Genomic DNA, 24,517 nt, shown 5'->3' with positions numbered 1-24,517 from the left:
AAATTACTTGAGGCACTAACATTAGTCGGCTACGTCTGATAAAATCTGCTGGGGGCAATTTTTATCACTCCTGGCAACAGTGACTGTCAGTACTGGTGGCTTAGTAGTTAAGATACATGCCATTTGGCCACAATGTTCCAAGTGTAATGCTGTGCTCTCTCCTCATGTTATTGGCCTTCTAATGTGACCAGCAAATAAAAGCAAAAACCTTAAGAAAAAAAAAAAGAGCTGACCAACAGGAAAAAAGTAAGACATCACAGCTCTTTAAGAACTTTGACTCTAATGTTGAACCATCAGAACCCAGTCTTGTAATGAAATTCAGTGACTCTCATTTATAGCTGTAGTAGTGATAGTCAGCTACTTCGGTCATTAGAATATTTCAGGTATTCTTCTCTGCAAAGGTAAAATCTTAGTTTTAAAACCACAGTGTCATCTGACTGAATCACCATAACAGGTTAAAGAAAACAGTGCTGAGATTTCACATTTATTTAAAAGTTGTTGGGTTGTTTTCCAAAAAGTCATCCCTGTGTGGAAATTGGCTCATTGCTTGTGCAGAGAGCAGCCTGCAGCAGAAATAAAAACAGCCATAGAGTGGTTAGTAGAGAGTGCATTCTCACCACTTACTATGAGCACAGGTGAGCCGAAGAGTAAAACCTTGACATTACACACACGACAGTACACCACACATGATGCCCAGTCACTAGAACCAATCACAGACTAACTTTACTTGGGAGATGGTTAACGGTAAACATTTTTTGCCATCCATAAGTCACGGTTTTGGGCTAGGTGTCTTAAACTTTACAACGCAGTAACTGAAACTTCTGAGAAAACAACATAAAATTGAGAAAATGATTTTAAATTTTGAGTGGTGGAGGGAAAATGGATTTAAAAGTTTCAAGAAAACAAAATACAACAAGAATTTTTCCAAAATGTCTGAAAATATCTTCTGTGTATTTTTTTCTTCAGAAAGCATGCAACACTGGCGATTAGTGTCTTCGAACAATAAAAGAGGGGAAGGGTGTGGAAACACTGTCAACTAGTTAATTAATCACGGACTGCAATGTCAAGCAGATTTTTAGAAGACAGTAAAATACTTCAGTAGCCATTAATATACTTGGGAGGCTGGGCCAGGGTTCAGTTTAAGTGTAGGAAACGCTGGCTGTGGGTCATCTTATGGCTACAATTTTCCATTTTTCACTCATTTCATTTGCATGTTTTTCTGTGGTTGTTTTTATTTCTGCTGCAGGCTGCTATCTGCGCAAGCGATGACCTGATTTCCCCACAGGGATGATTTAATCTAATCAAATCTAATCGAATTTAATCTCTGATTTATAATAGCGCTATCTTCTATTTCAGAAGAAGCGCCAGAAGACTGTCCTAACTCACTCCTTCTCCCTATCAAAGCCCAGTGTGCTGCCCTGAATACAGACAAGCAGATAAGGAAAAGTGTGTGTGTGTGTGTGTGTGTGTGTGTGTGTGTGTGTGTGTGTGTGTGTGTGTGTGTGTGTGTGTGTGTGTGTGCGTGTGTGTGTATGTGTGAGAGATGTGGGGGGGGGACTATAAATACAAAATGAAGAACCGTCCTTCCCTTGGCACTTTAAACACCACACACACACAAGCAAACACACAGCAAGAGAAAATGATGGGAGCAGACAGTCAAGTGTTTTCAGTTCTGTGAAACATATACAGGTCATGAATATTAACACAAACCAGTTGGTGGCTGAGGGAGGGAGAGAGAAATGTGGTTTTGCTGTCATGTTGTCAAGCATGAAGCGAAAGTGTGTCCGCGTGTGCGAGTGTGAGTGAGAGAGATAGCAAGGAGGAGCGTTTCTGGGAAGGAGTATACAACCAATTAGCTCCGATAAACTGTCCAGAATCAGTTCGTTGTCATCACTCTTAACAAGCATCAGGGTGAAAGAGTCATGAGCTCTGAAATTCTAACACGCACATTACTATTCAGCAAATGAAAAACCTAGCACAGACAGAAGTGGTCACTGTGCACAACGATCCAAACACAGCCTACAAACACTCACTTCGGTGCAAAGTGAGTTAAAGAATGTGAACATGCACATTTCCCAAAGAAACTCGTGCAGCTTGTATGTATATGGACACAGATGTTCATACGCAATTGTGTGCTTTTGGTCTGTGTCTTTGCTGTGTGCCGCACGATGACATTTTAGACAATAGCGTGCTTCCAACTTTGTGGCCACATTTTAGGGAATGTCCTGTTCCTGTTTCAGCAGGACAATGCCCCCACGGACAAAGCAAGGTCCACAAAGAAAATGGTTCACGCAGTATGGTCTGGCCTGCACAGAGCCCTGACCTCAATCTCACAGAAAACTTGTGGGATGAATCGAAGGGCTGACTGTGAGCCAGCCACTTATCGCCCAACATCAGTGGGCAACCTCATTAATGTTCTTGTGGCTGAATGGAAGCAAATCTCTCCAGCCAGTTTCCAAAACCACGAGGAAAGCTTTCCCAGGAGTGCGAAGGCTGTTACAGCAGCACGCTAATTCCTGTGATTTTTGGAATGAAATGTCCAATTATTGCATGTGTGCAGAGCCCGTGTGTCCAGATACATTTGGCTAGTTCAAATATCATGTGTGTTTGGCTGAGGAGAAATCTCTCTTGGTCCGTCTTACCCTCTCCTGACAAACAAAGCAGTGTTTGTGCTTTTGTTTGCGAAACAAAGCATGGGAATACTGTCTGGGGGAAAAAAAAGCCATCGTGACAGAGAAAGAGGGCAAAAGACAGTAGGCAGCAAAGCTAAACAGCAAACACAAAATCATTGAAGTCAGGCAGACAACTGGTGACAGACACTGCTGAAACTTCAGTGGCCCGAGTGACACACTTGGCAGCATCAAGCACATTGGATACAGATAGGTCTGGCTCAAGACGCGGCCGTAGCGCTTCAAAACAGCGGGGCGCAAACATTGTCACAGCGTGACGGTGACAAGGTCACTGCTAAAGTCACTCTCACAAGCTGACTTGAGCTCACTGAACCCAACTTGAACCAGCGTCGCCACTTAGCCAATAACCCTAGGAGAGATAAAACCCAAAGAGCTGGCGAAAGCAGATGGGTCGAGGAGCAGGAACGTTGAAAGAAACACGGAGAGAGTGTGAAATGAAAAGAGAAGGAGGGAGGGATGATTAAAACAGACTGAAAGTGAGAGCACTTAATCCCACCTCTCTCCATGTGTGCTCTTCTGTGTCACTCTGAGACAAAAGTTAATAGGCCAGCTTTCTGCCTCTGCTCCTTCAGCAACCCGCCACTGAGAGCTGCTTCACTGCAGAGCCTCCAGCAACACTGCCGGCAATTTGTGTTTTTGCCAACGCAGGGGTTTTTTCCCCCTCCATTTCTTTTCTTCCTTTTGCTAAATCAACATTTCTCAAGCAAATGCAGCACTTCCTTGCAATCTGGTAGGGTCTAAGCACTAAATGTAGCAATTTTAACATCCGTAATTTATTGGCATAATTATTTTGAGAAATTGCTCTACCATAAGTAAACAGGGTGTCTGCCAAGATGTACGGCTGCCTTTATTACACTGTGAATTAAAAAAAACACTACACTATGAGAGAGAAAACCCCAACAATTCGACCATCCTGAGGAAGCGCTTGGCAATAGTGGGAAGGAAGAACTCCCTAGTGACAGGAAGAGACTAATGGGTGGTTCGGGATCATGTGATTCCACCAAAACTATAAGCTTTTATCAAAATGCAAAGTTTGAAGCTTGGTCTTCATGGTAGACACAGAGCCTGACAAATGAAGGCTCTATTGCCTTTTCTACTTTTCAGAAACTCTGCAAACCACAAGCCTGTAAGTGCACTATTAGGATAATCTGATGCCATGAAATTATTAAGATATGAACCAGTGCAGATCCAGTATATCATTCTGAAATATTGAATGACGGTATAATAATGTTATTAAGTATGAGCCTCACCCAGTGGCCATGTCTCAGACTTTTTCAGTTATTTGAATAAATTTAGATCAGATTTCTTTCCCAGAAGTCAAAAGTAATTTGTGCAAGGTGTTATTACAATTTCGAGTATTGTATTAAAGCAGCATCTAGCAGCTGTGAGGATGGGTGCTTACAAGAAGCATTTTGATGTAATCAAGCTGACATGGGTTTGATGTAAAATAGTCCATTTCAACTCAAACTAGGTCCTTCTCAAAAACCTAGCTTTAAATCCTAGACTGGAAATGCTCCTATATCACATTTCCTATATATGGGCCTTTCACACTGCATTAACAAACAACTGATTAATGATTAAAATCTGGTGGGTTGCAATTGTTTGTGTTCACTGTGTGCATGTGAACACAAACAATTGAACACCTGTATTTGGGTCCTTGTAAAATTCACAAGATAACAACCTTGATAGAGTCCGACGTAACTAGCTTGAAGTCAGTAACTGGCATCCTATGAAGAACTACCAGCCAGAAACACTGTAGTCATTGGCTTATTTTACAGGAGAAAAAAGGTTTTTCCAGTTACCTACCAAGCATTTGGTAGGTAACTTCAATTCAGTGAGGGTTTGTAGAGAGTATGCAACAGCTTATGGGAAAGGAATTTGTTATTATGAATTGCTCTGCAGAACAGTCCAGTAATTGGCTTGGATTCTGAGAAAAAGTCAGATCACCCAAGGGAAAAAACATGTCAACCTGACCACACTGAGGAAAGATGCAGAACAATCTGCTAATAATCCGCAGAAGCTTTGATTCTTTTCATGCCGTAACTGTTGTGATTCTCGTCCTCTGATGTCGCAATCTCGATGAATCTGAACCACCAGGGGCTTCGACAGAACGCTGTAGCACACTAGCTTTTAAAAGTATGAATATTAACACGTCACTCAATATTTATTCCTTTATTCTCTATTTAAACAGGCCCAAGGGAGGCCCAGGATGTTTACATACCAAGGATGATATCAGTTTTTGTGGTGTGTTTGTTATTGTATGGCTTACTTTTCTTCCTGTGCTTGGGAAACTAATTTACTCTGAAGGGACGGTAAATATGATTCTTAATTTAACTGTTTTTTGTTTGTTTGTTTTTTTATGTCCATTAAAAAATGGAAACCTAAGACACACTTTATGGCATTTGTTTTTCTATTCGCTCAGGGGGTGCAAAAATTTATAGTTGTGTTCATTTTTATACACTGAACACACAGTGTCTAGGCATCAAACACATAAATTTAGCCCAGCTTTATTACCAGAGACACTGCGGGGAACCCCTGTGGGCTTTGAAATTGAGACAAGGGGGTGGAATAATAGGTCAAAGCAATGCAGCCTTGAGGATGCATCCACACATGCACACATTTAGACATGTCCAAATACACATACTTCACTTTAACGGTGCGAGCCTACACTTAGCGCCGTCTCCATGCATCTCACACACGTGCACGCAGACTCCCACCCTCTTCCTGCATTCTTCCCCTGTCTGACACACTTCCAGTAAGCCCACCAACACTTCAAAAACAGCCCTCCACCACCAGCACCAGCCCCTCAGACAACAGTGCCTGCTAAAAACATGCACAGCAGAGTCACACAAAAACAAACACCATCTTCTTCTTGGAAAAAACAAAAACAGTAAAAACAAGCCACAGGTGAAGCCAAATCCTTCATCGAATTGTGACAGTTTCGCATTTAGTTACAATCCTATGTCACAGCAAAAATAAACATGTTTCCATGTGCATATAACACTTTCAGTTTTTATAGATCTTTGTTCTCCTCGAGAGTTGTCCGTCATATTGGCCATGATACAACCACTGGGGGGGGAAATGTGTAGCGAGTGGTTTCTGGAGGTTGCTGGCAGCCCTCGTGAATCATTTGGTTGCGAGCAGTTTGCCGTGGTCGCCTGTAATGTGTAATTAATGATCCCACGATTCTGTCTCTTTGCATAAGTAAACACTATAAGTAAGCCTGCACTCTGAGAGCTGCAAGCTCTCCATACAGGCGATGTAATCCACTGCAATGATCCACTGCAAACTTGCACCCGTGCAGTTCTTCAAAATCCCAACCGCATGATGCTGCAAGTGGATGACGGTGTCTGTCATTAAATACCAATTGGTCGTCAACTGAACCACAACAAAGACAGAAGCGACAGTGGAGCATTGGGAAAAGTACAGGTAGTGATGACTGCAGTGGACATTTTTCATTGTTTTAACACAGTTTCACTTCAACTCTTTGTATGTTATAATTCTCTTTTCTGCAGCCGGCAAACAGTCCGTGGGAATAGCCCACAGACTGGCTACATGAATTTTAGCTTAAGATGTCAATTTTGTTAGCAAATACTCCCCAATTACTAGCCGAGCAGTAGGAAAACTTGAAAAAGTGTGACACAAACCAGAACCAGAGAGCGTTCGCCTTCAAAGTAAAAGTCTGTAATCAACATGTTTCAAAAGAACTTTAAGTTTCTGGGTTGTGCATTTTTCACAGTTTCACTACTGCTCCCCTGTGTTTACAGACAAACCAAAGGAATTGTAATGAGGTTGCTCACCAACCAGTCACATTTTTTCTGAGTTACTAGGGACCATGTGGTCAGTGACAAATCTCTGGGACATTGTGATTGCATGGCCATCACACATCCAGACCTTAGGATAAATTGACCCTTCATGAAAAACTGTCCTGGGGTCACTGTTTTTGAATAACAGATCTATTTCAACTGCTTTAAGGTAGTAAGTTAGGCATTATTAAAGGAAAGCCTGCTTTGACTCACAAATGTCTGTTGAGGATCACTATGCTGGAGCTGTAGACTATGCTGGTGGTGTTTCTGCTTTCTGGAATACGTTACAACAAATATCTGACAATAGATCACGAAGACAAAAACAGCTAAAATCATAAAATCAAGGCTTTACAAACCACCTTCGCTACGTCCATACTTATAGTCAATGCGTTGAGTCTAGGAAAGTGTTGTTATCACGTTTTAGTATTTTCCAATTTTAGTATTGATCAGTCTAAGCAAACCTAATAAAACAGCAACAGGGATGAGGTGTCACTACCTCATTGTACAGAAAATTAGGAATTTTCAACTAACTCCCTTCTCAGATTACTAGGAAGCCTTAAAAACTATCTGTGTCTGCTGCCTTTCTTATGAGCTTTGTTTCAATTTCTTCTTTGCATTAGCAGGGCATAAAGCGTCAAGTCTGCTCCTCTGAGATACATTCCCACATGCCACAAAGCTTCGATTAAACCCACATACAGAGAAACAGGCGAACAGGCAACACAAGGGAAAGGAGAGAGGAGAAGGACGAGGGTTTTGCTGTTATTTGCTAAAGCATAAGCAAAGCTCTGCTGTGTGTCCATCTCTCTCTTTCCTGCTTTTTGTCATTCCCAGCAGATCTAGTTGTTGTACCGCTCCACTCAACCGCCTCATCTACCTGTTTGTTTACTTATTCCCTCAGTTCCTCCACCATCAACATCCTTCCTCCCCACAGTTTCTCTATCCCTCATTCTCTGGATGATTCGCTCCACCCTGAATCCCTGCCTCTGTCCCTTCATTTTGCCTTTCTTTTGTCCCCATTCTTCTATTTGGCAGACAACCCTCACCAATGCTCACTCCCTTTTACTTCAGCTCTTTTTTGTGGCTTACCCTTGGTGCAGGAGAAAATACCCAGTGAGAGGCTATTGAGAAGGTCATCCTCTACAATGCGTGCTGATAAATGAGGCAAAAGGGGAGGAAAGGCAGTCAGTTCATTACTGGTGTAATGTGTCATGGGGTTTTTTTATGCTTCAGGGCAGCTACAAACATTTGCACTCAAGTTTGACAAAAGGAAATCAAAAACTCTAAACTCTAAAGTATTACCTATGCATGCAAGGGGTGCTCTGAATTCTCTAAGCTTTCCAGAAAAGTCTGTGTTTCATCACCGTCGCTCCACCAGGTAAAACCATTGAAGAGGTAGGACTTAGCCCATGGGAGGAGATCTACTAAACAATGAATAGGTTGATGTTTGTGACTTGTAAGAGGATATGATGGTCTATTATACAATAAAACCTGCATGCAGATGCATGGAGTGGTTTTATGAAGAAGCACAACTGTATGACATTCTGTTACTGGAGTCAGTGATCCTCCCTCAGTGACTCGTGCAATACCAAAAGACCGGCTGTTCATTAAGTAATGCTGCCACAAGAAAACACCGCAAAAGCATGCGAGCACCATTTTACGAGATAAACGCCTCCAAAGCTGCTTTTATGCCGTGCTGATCGACTTTCCTCACTCACCCAGAGTCTTTGTTTTTCAGATAAAAACATGAAGTCATATTATTGGAAATAATTTTGTGCTACTGCTCAAAACAGAGGATGAAAATGTCTACATCTATTGCTCTCCATTTGGTTTATCTTCCCTTTCTTTTATCCGTCCGTCCAGGCATCCATCCAAATCAATGGATATTATTTTATTTGAGGCTTGGGCTTGAGGACTCCACTGGGAGAAAAAAAAGCAGTAAACAATGTTTACTCTCCTGGAGGCGGTTAGGTTTTAGTGGCCAGAGTGGGTGGACCGGGTTCCCTAATGTGACCATTAAAGTCAATGGCTTCACCTTGACAACAGGCTGAGGATACTGGCGGGGGACACAAACAGAAAGAGAGGAGTTAAAGAGAGAGACAAAAGAAATACAATAAACCTGCATTTGCAAAACTGATCTGAAACATGTTTGAGCAACAGCCTGAGAGGAAAGGAAGACTGCGCACAAATAGAAAGGAAAGGACATTTACTGTGACAGTATTAGTCAAAGTGAGCGTGCACACACACACACGCACACACGCACACACACACACACACACACACACACACATAATGGATCAGTAAAAGAAAGATGGAAGGCAAGCTTAATTATCCATCTATCGTCTCATGTGTCTCGCTCTCTTTCCATCTTTTTTTTTAATATAGACAAACATACAGACACAACACACACACACAGTCAAGTGAAGCTGGCAGATGGTAGATTGGTAAAAGGAAGACAGCGTGGTCCAGATGTTGTTGAACCCACAGTGCAGAAGGCAAAGGGCTTTGATCTTCCATAGCAGAGAAGAACTGCTGGATCTCAACAGAGTTGAAGTCCTTCCTTCAAAGAAAGAAAGGTGTTTCCAGCATATAGACTTAAAAGGCTATATTTACAGGTGCAAAAGTATATTCAGAAAAACTATTTTTTAGCTGCCAACATCATCCGGGATTGATTTGCCAGTCGACAGCCCCCTCACTTTTATTTTGAAAGTTCAGCTGCTAACCGGCTAGCCCCATCGGATGTCTCAATCGCCAATAGTTTATTGCCTCTCCATGCAGTCTAATCCCACGGCCGTATAGCCTAACTTCAGCAAGTGGAGATGAATCCTCGTCACACTAAAGGTAAATGGCTCACAGTCCACTACACTGAGCTGTTCAAACGACCACAGGATAAGAGCCTCACTAAAAAGCCAGCTGAATGTGAATATACTGCTCCTTTATTCATTTGCCAGAAAGTACTTGGTGGATAAAACACTAGCAGAGCTCCTTATAAAAAGTTATTATTTAATAATAAGTAACTTAGGAAATACATGCAGTAGCGCCTTTTGCATGTGTGTCTGCATCTGTGTGTGTGTGTGTGTGTGTGTGTGTGTGTGTGTGTGTGTGTGTGTGTGTGTGTGTGTGTGTGTGTGTGTAAGAGACACTTGGTGTAGCACAGCAAGGGATGCAAGATGTAGCAGTGTTTACTGAAAAAATTACCCAAGGGACAGCTCAGATGTATCACAAACAGATACACACAAACACACAAACACACACACACATCCTGTGCATCCACAAATGCGGGCGCCTAAACACACACAGTCCAGACTCCCACTCATGGCTCTTGGGTTTACTCACATGACACCCATGTGGGGAACAACAATGATGCACACACAAAAATCTACACACAAAATCTACCCACACTCAGCCTAAGGGTAACCTGGAGTAAACACCACCAGCCACACATGCCACACATGCTGTGTTGTGAACAGGGAAATTGCTTTCATACACACAAGAGCAAACACACACACACACACACACACACACACACACACACACACACACACACACACAGAAATGCTTTTACCCCGTTGTAATTTAAGAAAAGCTGCATTCATTTATCAACTCAGACTGATTCTACTTCACACTTTATCCGGCTAGTCATTGCGTTTTTCAGTCGAGCCTTCAAATTAGTTTTTTGTCAATGGCACTTAATAACAGTAGCCTGGTTAAAAAAAAAGGTTAAATAAATCAAAAACTGCCAACTGAATCTCTGGGTAGGAAATGTAGAGGCATCTGCCAGCATATTTAGAGTTTGGCAATCTGCTTTACCAATTCCAAAACACACACACACATGCACACACCTTAGCAAGTTAAACCTGTTGTTTAGAAGTGAAATGTTTAAATTTTCAGTCCCCAGACTTAAGCCAGTTTTTGCCCACAAGCCGCTTGAGGTGAATGGGTTTAACTGGAGAGTGACTCACCCGCTAACTCAGCTCTGGCCGATGATCAGTCAGTGTGAGAGTCAGCCTGCCAGCCGTTCAGGCAACCAGTCATTTAGTCCGCTTTTCAGCTCTGTCATTCCACAGAGGTCGGCCAGCCAGTCAGTCAATACAGTACTAAAATTAGTGGTCAAAGATGGGACACTCAGACCGCCATTGTGCTGCTTGCTTGTATACTGGCCAGAAGTACAAAAAGAAAATTCATCCAGACTGCCAGATTTCAGTCACCGCAATCAGTGAGCAAACAAGGCTGCTTGTCTTATATGTGATTAATAAAGCACCCAGAGACCCAGCCGCACGCTGTGGTAATGCGAGAGCAGAGGGTTTTGTTCTTATTTTCATGCAACCACTCATTGACCCTTTACTCGTCCATTCAATCAGTCAAGGAAGTGGCTGTTCTCCCAGGCATCTGACAAACAAACCACCCAGGCAAGCAGTCACGGGGCTGGTCAGCCATTCAGGAAAAGAGCCTGAAATGTGGTGAGCAACAGCACCACTGACCCAGTCAAGTAGTGAGTAGGCAGTGTTGGGGTTTTTTGCAAAAAACAACACGGTGATCATACTTCCATTTTTTTTTTCAACCAAAAAAGCCAGGGAGACACCAATCAGGCAAGTGGCAAGCAGAGTGAAATCTACCAGCCAATCAGTCAGTCAATAAACCTGTCAGCCAGCAACCTGGCCAATCACTCAGGCAGCCAATGACTCAAACAACCAGGCATGGTTTATTGAGAATAGTCTCCATTGTGGTAAAAGATGTACCCAGTGACTCGGTGAACTCATTCAGAAATGAGCATGTATTATTATGTTTCTTTATTTGCCATTATGGTTCCCCTCCAGCCTCAGTGGGAAGTTTATTAAACCCCTTCCCGAGGAAAGACATCAAAAGCTATTTCTCACTGTAACATGCTATTAGCTTTGTCATGAGGACCTACCAGATACAGACAGCAATGGCCCTGTTTGGCTCCTCAGCCTATACTTAAAGAAATACAGTTCTCATATTCGCTCACTCACCGAGCCAAAAGCAACCAGATCAGCCTGCGGTCGAGAGATATGCTACTTAACCCCTCATAGCAATGTAGTGATGAGATACTGTGGTTTTTGGTATAACCCTAACAGTCCATCAATGGGTCAATAAGTGATCCATCAAAGTCACTGGATGTTTATCTCTTCATTCCTGCATGCCATTTACATCAGGAAATGATCTAGTTTGTACTTAGAAAGTCACATATAAAATATCCCCATATTTACAGATTTTTCCTCTTTGATATATAGCACAACTTTATATTCTTTGTGGAATTACATATGTCTGTCATATACAGCTAAACACTAAGTACATCCTCACTGCTTCCATAGGAATTAAAGCAGAAGATTTGGCAGTTTGGAGCATTCAGATGTGCAGGAGTGGATGTCTCAGCAAATTTACGCCAAGGTTGGACCGTCCGAGAATCTACATAAAACCCAAGAACTACATCTCAGACTCTACACGCCTCAAAGAGCAGGTTAAATGTTCAAGTTCAGGACAGCACAATTAGAAAAAGACTGAACAAGTATGGCTTGTTTGAAAGGATCTCCACGTTTTGATGATATTGTGTACTACACATCACAAGTTGGTCCAACCTGTTACTCTTTCGTCTCGGCTGCCAAACGGACAGATGCATGCACAATGAACAGCACTAGAAACACACACCAGGAAGGAAATGTATTCAAGTATTGTTGAGTAAAATGTATAATTTCTCCTAACTGTCTTGAAGGGGCAGACTGCAAATGTTTTTAGCTAAGTGTTTTTAATCTTAATGACACTGCATGAAGACATAGTAGGCAGTAAATTACAAATTACACATTTATACAGTGTAAAGTGCCTCGATTATCCACCTGTTCTGTCACATATTAATTCTGAAGGTCATTTATGTAGGCAGCTTTTCCCAGAACGACAAGCACCATGTTACACGTACATATACATCAGCCCATTAGATGTGCATTCATCCATCTAACCAAGTTAAAGAGGCATCGAGAGTATCAGAGTACAACAGACTACTAACAAACATCAGCGCTGTGTGTGGAACATATTAGTTTCACATGCACCCGATGACCCAGTGAATGACGGTGCTGGTGATGCTGCTCTTACTCATCTTATCATCTGATAAAGAGCCTTTTCAGAGAGCCAAGGCTCCAGATGTTATTGTGAACACCTGTTACACATACAAACACATACTTGGATGAAACGTGTGCACATACAATCAACACTCAGGAACGTGAACCTTTTCATAGTGAGCTGCAGCTGGGCCTGGCAGTTTAAAACCACAAGGGACTTCACAGCCATCTACCCACCGCTTTTCTCCATTCCTCCATAGTTTTTTTTTTTTACGCCTGTTATTAATGTTCTTGAATGAGTGCTTCTGTTCCGACCTTTCACTGGCAATGTCTCTTCATTAGTTACACAGAAGAGGAACAACAAATGTCACATTTATTCCAAGACGGGAAAGGATACCGAACTGGAAAATGTCTCCAAAGAAGAAGCAGAATCTTCAAAAAAGGTGGTCAGGTCGGGTAGCCGATGAATCTGCAATCTCTTATACTAACTTAAGAGACTTGCTGGGTCCTATGTTTTAAATGAAAAGTGGAAACAAAAGAAATGTTATTTAAAAAGCCAAATTTATTAACCTTTATCAACTCCTTGTATGACAAGAGCGTTGGTGGAGTAAGAAAATCAGCAATATCTGCAAATGTCAACGTATACTTTTTATGCTTTAAATACAGCTGAAGCTTTGAGATACATGACATTTAGACTGTCCTCCATCTCCACCATCCTGCAATTTGTCCTTCTCACCATCTCTCCATCCATCTCACTGCCCTCAGGCTGCCTTCAATCCATTATCTGTGTGTGAGTGTGTGTGTGTGTGTGTGTGTGAGACAGTCACTGAGTTATTAGTAGCCGATTAGCCTCCTGACCCACTGTCTGACTTGCCCGCTGGAAGGGTGTGTTTGCGTGAGTCAAACAGACTGACTTTTTTCTTTATGTAGAAACAGAAACAGCCTGTTTTAATCAGTAACAACCCATGTTTATGCTGCACGATGTTCCATTTGATTGCATCTATTCAAATGATGTTAGTTGGCATTTCCTTCCCTACCCATACCTGAATGCAAAGCTTGACATATGAGCTTCCCCTCTCTAATGTCCCATTCCAACTCAATCAGTGGTACTGGTGGAGGTCCAGGGCAATTATACTTTTATCCAGTCCCAACCTGCCAAGTCCATAGTGCTTGGCCATCCAGAGAATACAAAAATACTCTGGAACAAATTACCAAATGTTTCCTCTGCTGCACTAACGAACTGACATCTATGTAAAGTAATAATGCGTTGGGTGTTTGGCAGCTGTCAGACTGTCATAACACACGCAGGCTAATAGTCTAAGTGGACTCGGTTTCAGTCTGCAGCTGTTTTTCTGTTGTGTAACACAGCCTTACTATGTTTTCTATGCAAGAATGGTTGCAGCACAAAAAAAATAAGCAGATCTTCAGATGCAGGTAGCATCTTCAAGAATCTCTGGAATGTAAAGCATCAACAGGTGAGTAGTTTTGAAGGTTTTTTCATTCTGTGGAAAATATTTCAGGATTGCTCTGAATGAGGAAACTTTAAGCCAATTAAAAAAAACAAGCTTGTCTGTCTGAGCAGGAATTTCACAGATATCGTTGGTATCTATTCTCACCACTGCCTTCCTGCTTTATCTGACAACAGCTTTTACAGCCTTTCTGGGTTCAAACCCTCCATCCCCTTTGAATAAGGCTGCAAGCTTGTTGCAGGTTTTACATATTAGAGCCAAGTTTTGCATATGATCAAAGCTGCCCGAAACCTGACCTACTGATATTCCACCAATGCACTCCACATGATGTATCTCATTATGTTTTGACAGTTAAAGCTACACATTTATCTCAGGACTTCCATGGACTCTTGAAGTTAAGCAATCGCGTCAATAAATTAAATCTGTAGCACGTCGATGTGCCAAGTGAGGAGCGATTCCCTCCAACAAAAGCAACTTAAAAAAAACCCCCACACAAATCTGCATAATCAATCTTTGCTGTAGTCTTGCAGCATGTAAACCACTCTGGTAAGGATTCTCTCCATGCGATGCTCTCAGTGACCGCAGCTTTACACGGCGCACCAAAAGCCAACATGTTTCGCCAAACCGCAAACAACGGGTTCACATTCACCACCCTGGCCACCGGTCCAAGGGGGAAAAATGAAGTAATAAATAACATAACCACTATCCCAATTCTTAAATTTTGTGAAAAGGAAAAGATCTTCTCATGTGCATGTGTAATTATTTCCCTCTCTGGTTTAGCATTGCCACTGGGGACCCAAGACTGTCCAGACATTGGCAAAGCTTGGTTCACTATCTGCACATAGCCAGTATTACGCAACGGCTAATTACTTCCACTCAGTCCCGACAAAACCATGGAGAAGGAGAGAGGAAAGAGGGAGAGAAGAGAAAGGGAGGGGGAGTGTGTGATAAAATAAAATAAAAATGAACAGAAAGGAGACGAGACGGCGAAAAGAGAAAAATGAGGAGAAAAAAAGAAGAGATAGAAGAAGGCAGCGGTGAAGGACAGACACAGAGAAGCAAGGAGGGCTTGAGAATTGCTATCTATTTATCTTCCTGCTGTGTTTTGGTAAAGATAGGTGCAGAAAAAGAGCATCAAACCATAATGACCTCTTCACCAAATGCCACAGCTGTTTTACTGAAAATCATGCCACAGCAGCCAAATATGGTCCAAGGAGAGAGGGAAATGTAGAAGAGGAGTGTTGTCAAAGCCAGACGGGGCCTGCAGCTCTTTTCCTCTCCAACAATTTTTGGAGATGATGTCATTATTCATAAAAAACAGAAAAAAGAAAAATGTGTCTGCGCCTTCAGCTCGACTAGGTCGAAAGGTAGAGAGGAAGGTTGGAAGGCTGTGGGAGGGAGGGATGTCGAGATGCAAGGAAAAGCAAGAAACAAGGTAATTTCTACCTCTGATTTATTCTGATTATGGAGTTAACCAAACCACTTTAACATGAGAAAATGAGAATAAAGAAGTCACCAGATAAAACATTTACCAATTCAATATATTGGTTTAGTTAGTATATATGTTGATATGCACCAACATAAAATACTTAATTTAAAAAGATATTTGGGGTAATTTATTAATAGTGTCATCACATACCTGCAGCTCACACCTGAGGCTGAAAAATGTATTTCCTCTGGTGGCCACTTATAGAGTCACACTTTAAAATGCAACACAAATACACAACACACCCACTCCTACATATAGGGCTACATATAACTAAACACAACCAAAAGTTACAAACTAAAAATATTATTGTCTGTGAAGGTTCTCAGTCATCCAGGTCATCGTAGTCAAAGGAGCTTGCAAAGAAAAGCGTCTGGACTTCTTTAAGTTGCTTGAAGACGTTTCACCTCTCATCCGAGAAGCTTCTTCAGTTCTAAGGTCAAATGGTGGAGAGTCCCAGATATAAACCTAGTGGGAGTGACCCCCCACAGAGGGACAAAAGGACCCCTTGATGATCCTCTAATTGCCTGAGCCAAGGTGGGAAACTGGGTGTGGGTCCCAATCAGCCAGAGTTTCGGGTGTGTTCATTGTGAAACCTGGCCCCACCTTATCATGCAAATTCCTGAGGTCAGATGGCCCTTTACGACACCAACTCTCTGCCATCTATAATCCAGTTTTGAGATCCCTTCCCAGACGCCTTAACGCCCACTCACATCCTGGGCCATCTGACCTCAGGAATTCACATGATAAGGTGGGGCTAGGTTTCACAATGAACACACCCGAAACTCTGGCTGATTGGGTCCCACACCCAGTTTCCCACCTTGGCTCAGGCGATTAGAGGATCATCAGGGGGTCCTTTTGTCCCTCTGTGGGGGGTCACTCCCACTAGGTTTATATCTGGGACTCTCCACCATTTGACCTTAGAACTAAAGAAGCTTCTCGGATGAGAGGTGAAACGTCTTCAAGCAACTTAAAGAAGTCCAGACGCTTTTCTTTGCAAGATCCTTTGACTAAAAATATTATTCACTCATCTTATATATGAATATAAATATCTACCGATATACTTGTGTCTGCATTTATAATAACAAATCAATAAAAATGTAAGAATGAAGACATAAGAGAAATGCCTTTTAACCACGTTATGAGTGTTGTTGCTGCATAGTTAATTTGAGCAGAGTTGGGCAAACCATAAATGAGCAATCTAAGATTTCTGACAATAACAAAGAATTTTTTTAAGCCACAGACTTTATTTTTTGTAAGGGCTCATTAATGCTTACAAATAGCAAATGTTAGTGAAATCTGTTTATTTGTCTGAAAGTGACGAAAAGATCGACCAATATACAGTCGTCCCTCGTTTATCGCGGTAGTTACGTTCTAAAAATAACCCGTGATAGGTGAAATCTGCGAAGTAGCCAACTTGATTTGCCTTTGTTGCACTAAGAGCAGTTGATTAGAGGATCTGAGCGCTGTCTTGGGGCAATACACGTCGAGAAGGTCTGTTAAGTAACTGGGCACCAGGTTATTTCAAATTTTAAAAGTATACAAGGGTAGGATTTTAGGATTTTAAAAGCATTTAAAAAAACAATACGGAATTTACAGTATTGTTGTGTTTGTTGGGGAGAAAACGTACAAACATACAGTACGGCACTTTAGAGTCACACTGCTAGCGATCGAAGATTTGTATAAATTTTGCAAGCTAAACGCATTCTGTACTGTACTGGAGACACGGCACGAGATGGATTGACAATGGTCTACAGCCAATCAGGATGCAGAAAACAACGAGCTGTGGAAAAAAAACAATCATGCAAAATTGCACCAAAAAAATCAGTGAAACAGCGAGGCCACAAAAGGTGAACTGCGTTTTAGTGCGGGAGCAGTATCCAAATCTGTATCTGATTTTTAATTTCCATGTCAGCCTTAAAAATCCCTTTTAGGGTTGTTTTCCCTTCAGAACCTTACAGGTTATATTTATAAGGTCTGCTTATATCCCAGCCCTCTGGGAAATAGTTGTCTGTGGGCTATATCTGCTCATACGGTGAAATTCTAATTTTTCTTAAACACTGGTGCTTATAGGAATATCTTCCTACTATCTGTTAGCCAGTTTTCCTTCCAAGTGCTAGTGATCTGCTAAGCTAAACTAAAAGGCTGCTGTTTATATTTAACAACACAGACTTAAGAGTGCTCCTCTAACTGAATTTGTGTTGTTTACAATTTGACATAGAAACACCCAAGCATCACTCTTAATTTTTAATGGTAACCCTGCAGTAGTTATTGCTGTAAGTACTTTTTTTGATGAATGAGTTCCTTAAAAATATTTGTGTGCTATACAATGTATACTTGTTATCAAATTTATCAAATGAGAATGAAAAAAAAAACCTGCTATGGAATTTATGTTTAATCTTTCTTCAGCTGACAAGCCATAACAGCCTTATTGGCCATATGTCTTGTTCTACGTGGGCGACAACCTCTGCTATTAACTTGTTTGTAATGAATTTAAAAGACAGAAGAAGCTCATTGTTTACTGGTGACCTTTCAAGCGACAACGAACAAAGCAACAGCTGCCCATAAAAGCACTAAAGCAAATAGCAGACAAAAAAAAACAACTATTTTCCCACAATCTTACAAGTCATTTCTAACTAAAAATGTTCTAATAGCAGTGATTTATGTTGATAAGCTGCATAAACTGACAGCTTAAAGAGGTATCCTTACAGTCTGGTAATTGCATTTACTTGTGACCTTTTACCTAAAAAATGTCTCAGCATCATCATCACTTACTCTGTGAAAATAAGCTCTCCTACCACCGATTCTGCCTGACCGCAGGGGCTCGTATATGGGTAAAACCTAGGAAATCACAGGGATCAGTTTCAGACCAAGCATATCGCAGAACGAAGTGTGGAGAGGAAAGGATAGGAAAGAGGAAGAGGAAAAAACGAGGGGCGTCAAAGTGACACACGAGAGGGGGAAAAAAAAGGATGAACGTCGGGGGCTCTGACAGAGACCATCAGCTCACTCACACTTACTCTTCTTTAACACTATCCCACCATTCATCCATCATCACTCCATTTCAGCGTCACAGTAAATCCCTTCTTCGTCCTATCACATACAAGATAATAGATATGCCCGCATGCATCCATCTATCCTCAACTATCTCTTTTATGCGTTTCTCTTTCTCTCCCAATATGCTCATCTATCTCTCTGCCTCCAGGCCCTGTTCAATCTGTTAGCGCCATATTGCTTATAAGCATGAGCGTGTGTGTATATGTCACAAATGATATTAACCTGGTAAGCAATGCAAACAGTAAGGGTGGCACAGCAATCCTGTCAAACCTCATAGATGACCAGATTTTTTCCCGTTTCCTGTTCTATTATTTATAACATTTGTCTTCTGCCTGCAGTCAGACTCATTCATTCTTTTGTCTGATTTCAAATTGAAAAGAAAGTAAAACTGAAAGACAAACTGTTTGTTATCAAAACTGCGTACTGAGAGATATCGCTATTAGACATGGCATTAGACCATTCCAACTCCCTTTTCTGCTGTCATGATCCTAAAAATTTCTGTTTTATTTATAAGGGAGTGGCTGAATGGTTAATGAAAAATAATTACTTCAATTCTATTCATGGCGACCATGAATGTGCAAAATAATATAATGGGTGTTCAGAGTGTTGCCAAACAACACTGTGATACAGGTAAGAGATTGAGCTTGTAATCAACCCCCAGCCTTGTGAACATCCCTGCTGCCTCCTGACCTGCAGCCACTTCTGAACTTCGAGCATCGCAGTGATTTCTTTCCAGTCTAGTCCTTAAACAGCTAGGGAAAAAGGTTATTGCCTCAAATAGCTAAACAATCGGTACAGCAAGTAATTATTGAGGTTATTTAATTTAAAATAAATCAATTTACTCATAACATAATGATTAGTGTGCAAATAAGTCCTCTAACATGCTGATGCACCTTCATAGACTTACAAGTAATCCATTTAAAGTACATGGGAGAACATCTCAATAGTGTGAAAAAGAATAAGCTAATTTGAATGTGTAGGTACCTCGATATGGTATGGCCCATGTACAGCTCAAAGGCGACTGGCACCAACATGATTATCATACACATAAGGAGCCAAGATGGCATCTGGGTAGAGGATTATTCACTTTTCCAACTTCCCCCCAGAAACACTTGGGTCTATTTCCAACTTCTATTTTAAGATTTGCATTTAAAGGAGTGGATAAGGCTGAGCTGCCACGTTTTTGAATAGTTTTCTCTTGTTTATGATAGGTAGTGAGCCACTGCTGTTGCTTTCTGGTTTGTTTCTTATGAGTAAGTTATCTCAGTTTGGAGTGTAGACAGTTTTTCCTTGTTTGTTATTTTGGCCTTGGCTCATTCTGACATTGATTTGTACTCCTGAATTTGTGAAACTACTATGTCTTCGTCTTTTGGCTGGTCCCTTTATGGGTCGTAATAGCAGATCATACGCTTCCATCTCACCCCATCCCAGCATCCTGTTCTGTCACACCAACCCTCGGCATGTCCCTCTTCACTACATTCATTCATGAATCTTCTCTGACATCCTCCTCTTTTCGTTCTGCTTAGCAGCTCCATTTTCAACATCCTTTGGCCAATATTTTCACTATGTCTAAATTATCTCAGCCTTGCCTCTCTATCTTTGGTCTCCAAAAGGCTCAACCTAAACCATTCCTCTGAAACTATTACTTAATAAATACAACACCTGTTGATTTACTCAAGTTTTTCTTGTGGCTACTTGGGATTTAAAGTAGACAGGAGTTTTTCATGTACTGCATTAGTCCCCCATAGATATTCCATTTCATTAATTGGGGGCTTGTCCGTGATTCAGACCTAGGACCTCTCGCTGATAAACTTGGGGCAAGATGGTGATTTTTCTTCCAGTTTAGCCCTTGAATAATTAAAAACAATTTAGAACAAACAAAATGCCTCCAACAGCTTTAAATAGTGGACAAATATTTTTAACTTGAGTCAAGAGTGGAAAAAAACAAAAAAAGATGAGAAACATCTACCATGGTGGGAATTTTTTGCTTTCCTCTAACCAACATGTGTGTCACCTCTTCACCTACTCCATGTTCCTGTAAAAAAACAAAAACAAAAAAAACCCCACTGCCTCTATATTTTTGTTTAATAATTTTCTGCGACTGGGGTTCTTGAGCCATGTAAATTGGGGGGGAAGCATTCATGGATGCAGAAGGTTAACTCGTTTATTTCTCCGTCTCTCAAAAAGACTGAACACTTGTGTGTGCTTGCCAGTGCGTGTGTGGTCTCACAGTATGGCATGTCTGTGCAACAGGCATTACCAGGCAGTCTGAGCATTTTTATTAGTTCCTAGAACACCAAACAAACCACACGGGCACGTGAAGCAGCTGCAGTAGTACTAGAGAGTTGGAGAGACTACCGCCATAAGAGAGACACACAGAGGGAGAAAGAGAAAAAGGCGACTAATTTACAGTATGGGAGTGAATGTAAGTGGGTCAAAGTGCATGCCTGTAAACATCTGCCTACCAGCTTGATGTTGTGTGTGTGTGTGTGTGTGTGTGTGTGTGTGTGTGTGTGTGTGTGTGTGTGTGTGTGTGTGTGTGTGTGTGTGTGTGTGTGTGTGTGTGTTTTTACGGATGAATGAACTGAAGCACAGAAAGCTAAAGCGTCTCACTTTATACCTTTGTAGATTTCCATGTGCAGGAGTGAGTGTGCATATTTTCCATTTCAAATGTATTGCTAATTAGTGTAATTGCAGGAAATGTAATTATGTAAAGGCTTCCCACACCTGTTATTACACTTTAATTGCCCCCCCCCCCCCCCCCAAAAAAAAAAAAAAAAAAAAAAAATTGCCCTTTGTTTGTTATTTTTAATCATTCCAGCAAAAGCTCTTTGGAACTTCAGGCATCTCGTCTGCTCGTTTAGCCACATTTACAAGAGCTTATCAAAATTACCTTAGCAAATTTAATTTTCACAGTTGTATGAACTTTGCAACAAAATCTACAATCTAACAATATTCCAAAAAGAAAAAAGAAAAACAATTAGTCATGCCAAACAAAAGTTCAAATGCAAAACTTTTCCAAGATCTCTTTAAAGGCAGCAACTTCATGTCCCCATTGGCAGCTGTTAGTGCTTACAAGAGCAATGCAGATTAAATCTGCCTTTCAGGCTTTAATGAAATGGAGAACAAAAGAAAAAATACCTTTGGTACTAAATACCAAACTACTGCATGGGTTTGGGTGTTTATCGGTGTGTTCTCTGTGTATTTCCTACCTGACCACAGGCTCCGGTATGGCCTCTAGGTTGGCTGGGACCTGCACTCCCTTCTCCCACTCTTGTCTCCAAGGGTCTGAAAGCACGTAGAAGTCGTCTGGGCCGAGCTGGGCTGAATCTGGCAGCTTCATGGCAGTGATGAAGTCAGTACGAAATACCTTTACAGAAGAAGAGAAAAAAAATGCAAGAAGGTCGTGTGATTGGCTAGGTTTTACCAAGGTGGGACTTGGCCCAATTGAAAAGGGATTTTTGGATCCAGAATCATTCTTTAATATTGTGAGTTACTGCAAAATGGCACATGTTTACATGTACACAACAGAACATCAATAAGAAAAACTGGGAAGCATCCAGAGTCAGATATCTTTCTGAACCAGTGACCCATATTATGCATGGTTTGTGATTTTAACACAGTCTCGCCCTGCTTTGTTATTTTCTTCAATCTTCTAATTTCTGCCTGTGTCTTTCAGCAAAAACAAATCTTATAAATCTTTATATTGATATGAGTTTACAAATCTAAATATTATACAGCACCTCAAAGTAGACTGTATTTAACACTTACTATTGACTCTCTTGCACAATTCTTGAATATATCATTTTTAGCACAGTGTTGAGAGAGACAAAGTCAGGGTAGAAAAAAGGTTAGAACACAGAGCAAAAGCCCCAGCTGGGAATGAAACTGTAGACCAGTTTGGTCACAGCATGTGCAACCATTAGGCCCACAGAAAACCCCACAATAACAACACATTTTTAAACTACCCAGTTCATCTGAAAGCTGGTCCTACGAATAATATCTTCAACAGCTCTTGGGTTTTACTTAAACAGAAAGCCAGCATGTAACTCCAAAACTGCAACTAATGCACAGGAAAACAATGCTCGTGGCCAGAGATAACCTGTGACACAAAAAAAACCCCAAAAACATGGAAGCCTGGTGCGGTTCCAAAGGCAGACCGTTTTCACAATGACTGATGCTATGTTATGCAATCTATTTTCCCTCAGTAGCCTCCAGTCAGTCAAGCCCCGTCTCAGGGCCTAAGTGATCCTCAATGATCCTCACAGCCTGTAGGCTCAGACTGCTCATGATAAAGCCGTTACTTACAACAACAAAATGTCAGGCTTGTGTTTGACTTCCCAGCTCAGATTTACCATAAATCTCTTGCGGCCTCAAAATTATGCATCTTTTGCATTTCTTTTGCTGACGGCTGCCTGACACTAAACACTGGTGTAACATTTGATCAGGCAACACAACACTGAGAACAGATGTGCAACGGCACTGAGATGCATTTGTCTAGTAAAGTATAAATCCCAGATTTTGTTGCACTTAATGTCTTTGGCTCTCTTGGGTACTCGGTCATAGACTCTGGAGTCCTTTTAAAGTTTTACTGGATGACAGGGACGGGATTTGCTGCTCCAGTATTCCAGCAGCGCACCACACAGTCGGTGCTTCTTCCCTCTGCAATTAAAAATAATTGCAGTGCATTACGTTTTAGTGCAAATACAAACTTGAAGGTGAACCATATGTGACACCATCAACTGATGTTACTTCAGATGACACAGAGAGGGAAGGGACGTGTCATTTCACTACAACCGTGCATCCTAGCATCTCTCACTCAGCGGGTTTCGTGTATTTTAAGCGTCTCCTGGTTTCTCTCATCTTTTCATTCAGCCTCTTTCTCACATCTTGAATGGGACAGACTGAGATGTAAGGAATGGTTGCAAGCAAGGGGAATAAAACATTTTGAAACACACGGACAGATGAAAGAAGAAGTAAAAGGTAAGGAGGAAGAAGCAAGTGGAACACTGATAAACTCAAGTGGTGGTAAATTATTGATATTAACCAATATGAAATCATTAAAAGTACAATTCTTGGGAGGATTTTACAAAAACAAACTAGGTGTGCCTGAGTGTGATGCGGCATTTGAGGACACGAGGGAGTGGATGCATTCAAGCAGACACGATCGTTCTTGCACATAATGCGAACGCACACACATAAATTCTCCGTCTGCTTTACCAGGGACCTGAAGCAGCGATATTATCAGTCATATAGTCAAGGACATCAGTCAAGAACACACAGGCATAAACACACAAAGCCACACACACACATAAAAAAAACCAAAAAACAAGCAACACTCCCTCGCAGTGGTGCCAAATCAACCGTATGACTTCACTCTGCATTTTATCATTACTTTCTAAGCCTCCTTATCCCTGCTATATTAGCTCCTCTTCTCCATCTGTCTCTCTATTAACCTCCCCATCTCCCTCCCCTCCCTCCATCCCTCCTTCCTCTCCATCTCTCCATCCCCAATGTGTGTTTTTATCTTCTCTATTTTGACCTAAGAGACACGATGAAGAAAAACAGACTTGTAAGACGAAAAATGGAGTTAAAAGAGAGATAACAGAAGCAAAACTGGGTGGAGATAAAAATGAGCAAAAAAGCGACGGATGGAGATGGAGTTTAAGTCTCCCAGTGGACCACGAGAAAGCCCGCAGATGAATTCATTCGCTTGTACAATGTGAATGGAATTTTTACTTTAAGACGTAGCAGTCACCTCCTGCATCTGCAATGTGGCTATCCAATGTTGACCATCCTCTAAATGCCAGTCTAACAAAACCAAGGGTGCCCACTTCTGCTCATCCACTGCTCTGTTTTGAGGACAGTGAGGCCCACTATGACTTCACCTGCCCATGATCTCCTCTGCGTGCTCTGCAAGCGGCCACGCTCAGCAACCTTC

General features: G+C 41.5%; 1 protein-coding gene across 3 annotated transcripts in view; it reads right to left on the bottom strand.

Moving 5' to 3' along the window:
- The window catches only part of jade2 (jade family PHD finger 2), a 233,019-nt gene that overhangs the window by 138,729 nt on the left and 69,773 nt on the right, over positions 1–24,517 (bottom strand). For all 3 annotated transcript variants that reach the window (XM_080866369.1, XM_080866370.1, XM_080866371.1), the window contains exon 4: positions 21,789–21,946. In XM_080866369.1, coding sequence (XP_080722495.1) covers positions 21,789–21,946 — 158 coding nt within the window. The remainder of the gene's footprint in view (positions 1–21,788; positions 21,947–24,517) is intronic.

The sequence above is a fragment of the Rhamphochromis sp. 'chilingali' genome (assembly GCF_963969265.1).
Source record: "Rhamphochromis sp. 'chilingali' genome assembly, chromosome: 19".
Classification (NCBI taxonomy): domain Eukaryota; kingdom Metazoa; phylum Chordata; class Actinopteri; order Cichliformes; family Cichlidae; genus Rhamphochromis; species Rhamphochromis sp. 'chilingali'.
This window is presented reverse-complemented; position numbering and strand designations above follow the sequence as displayed.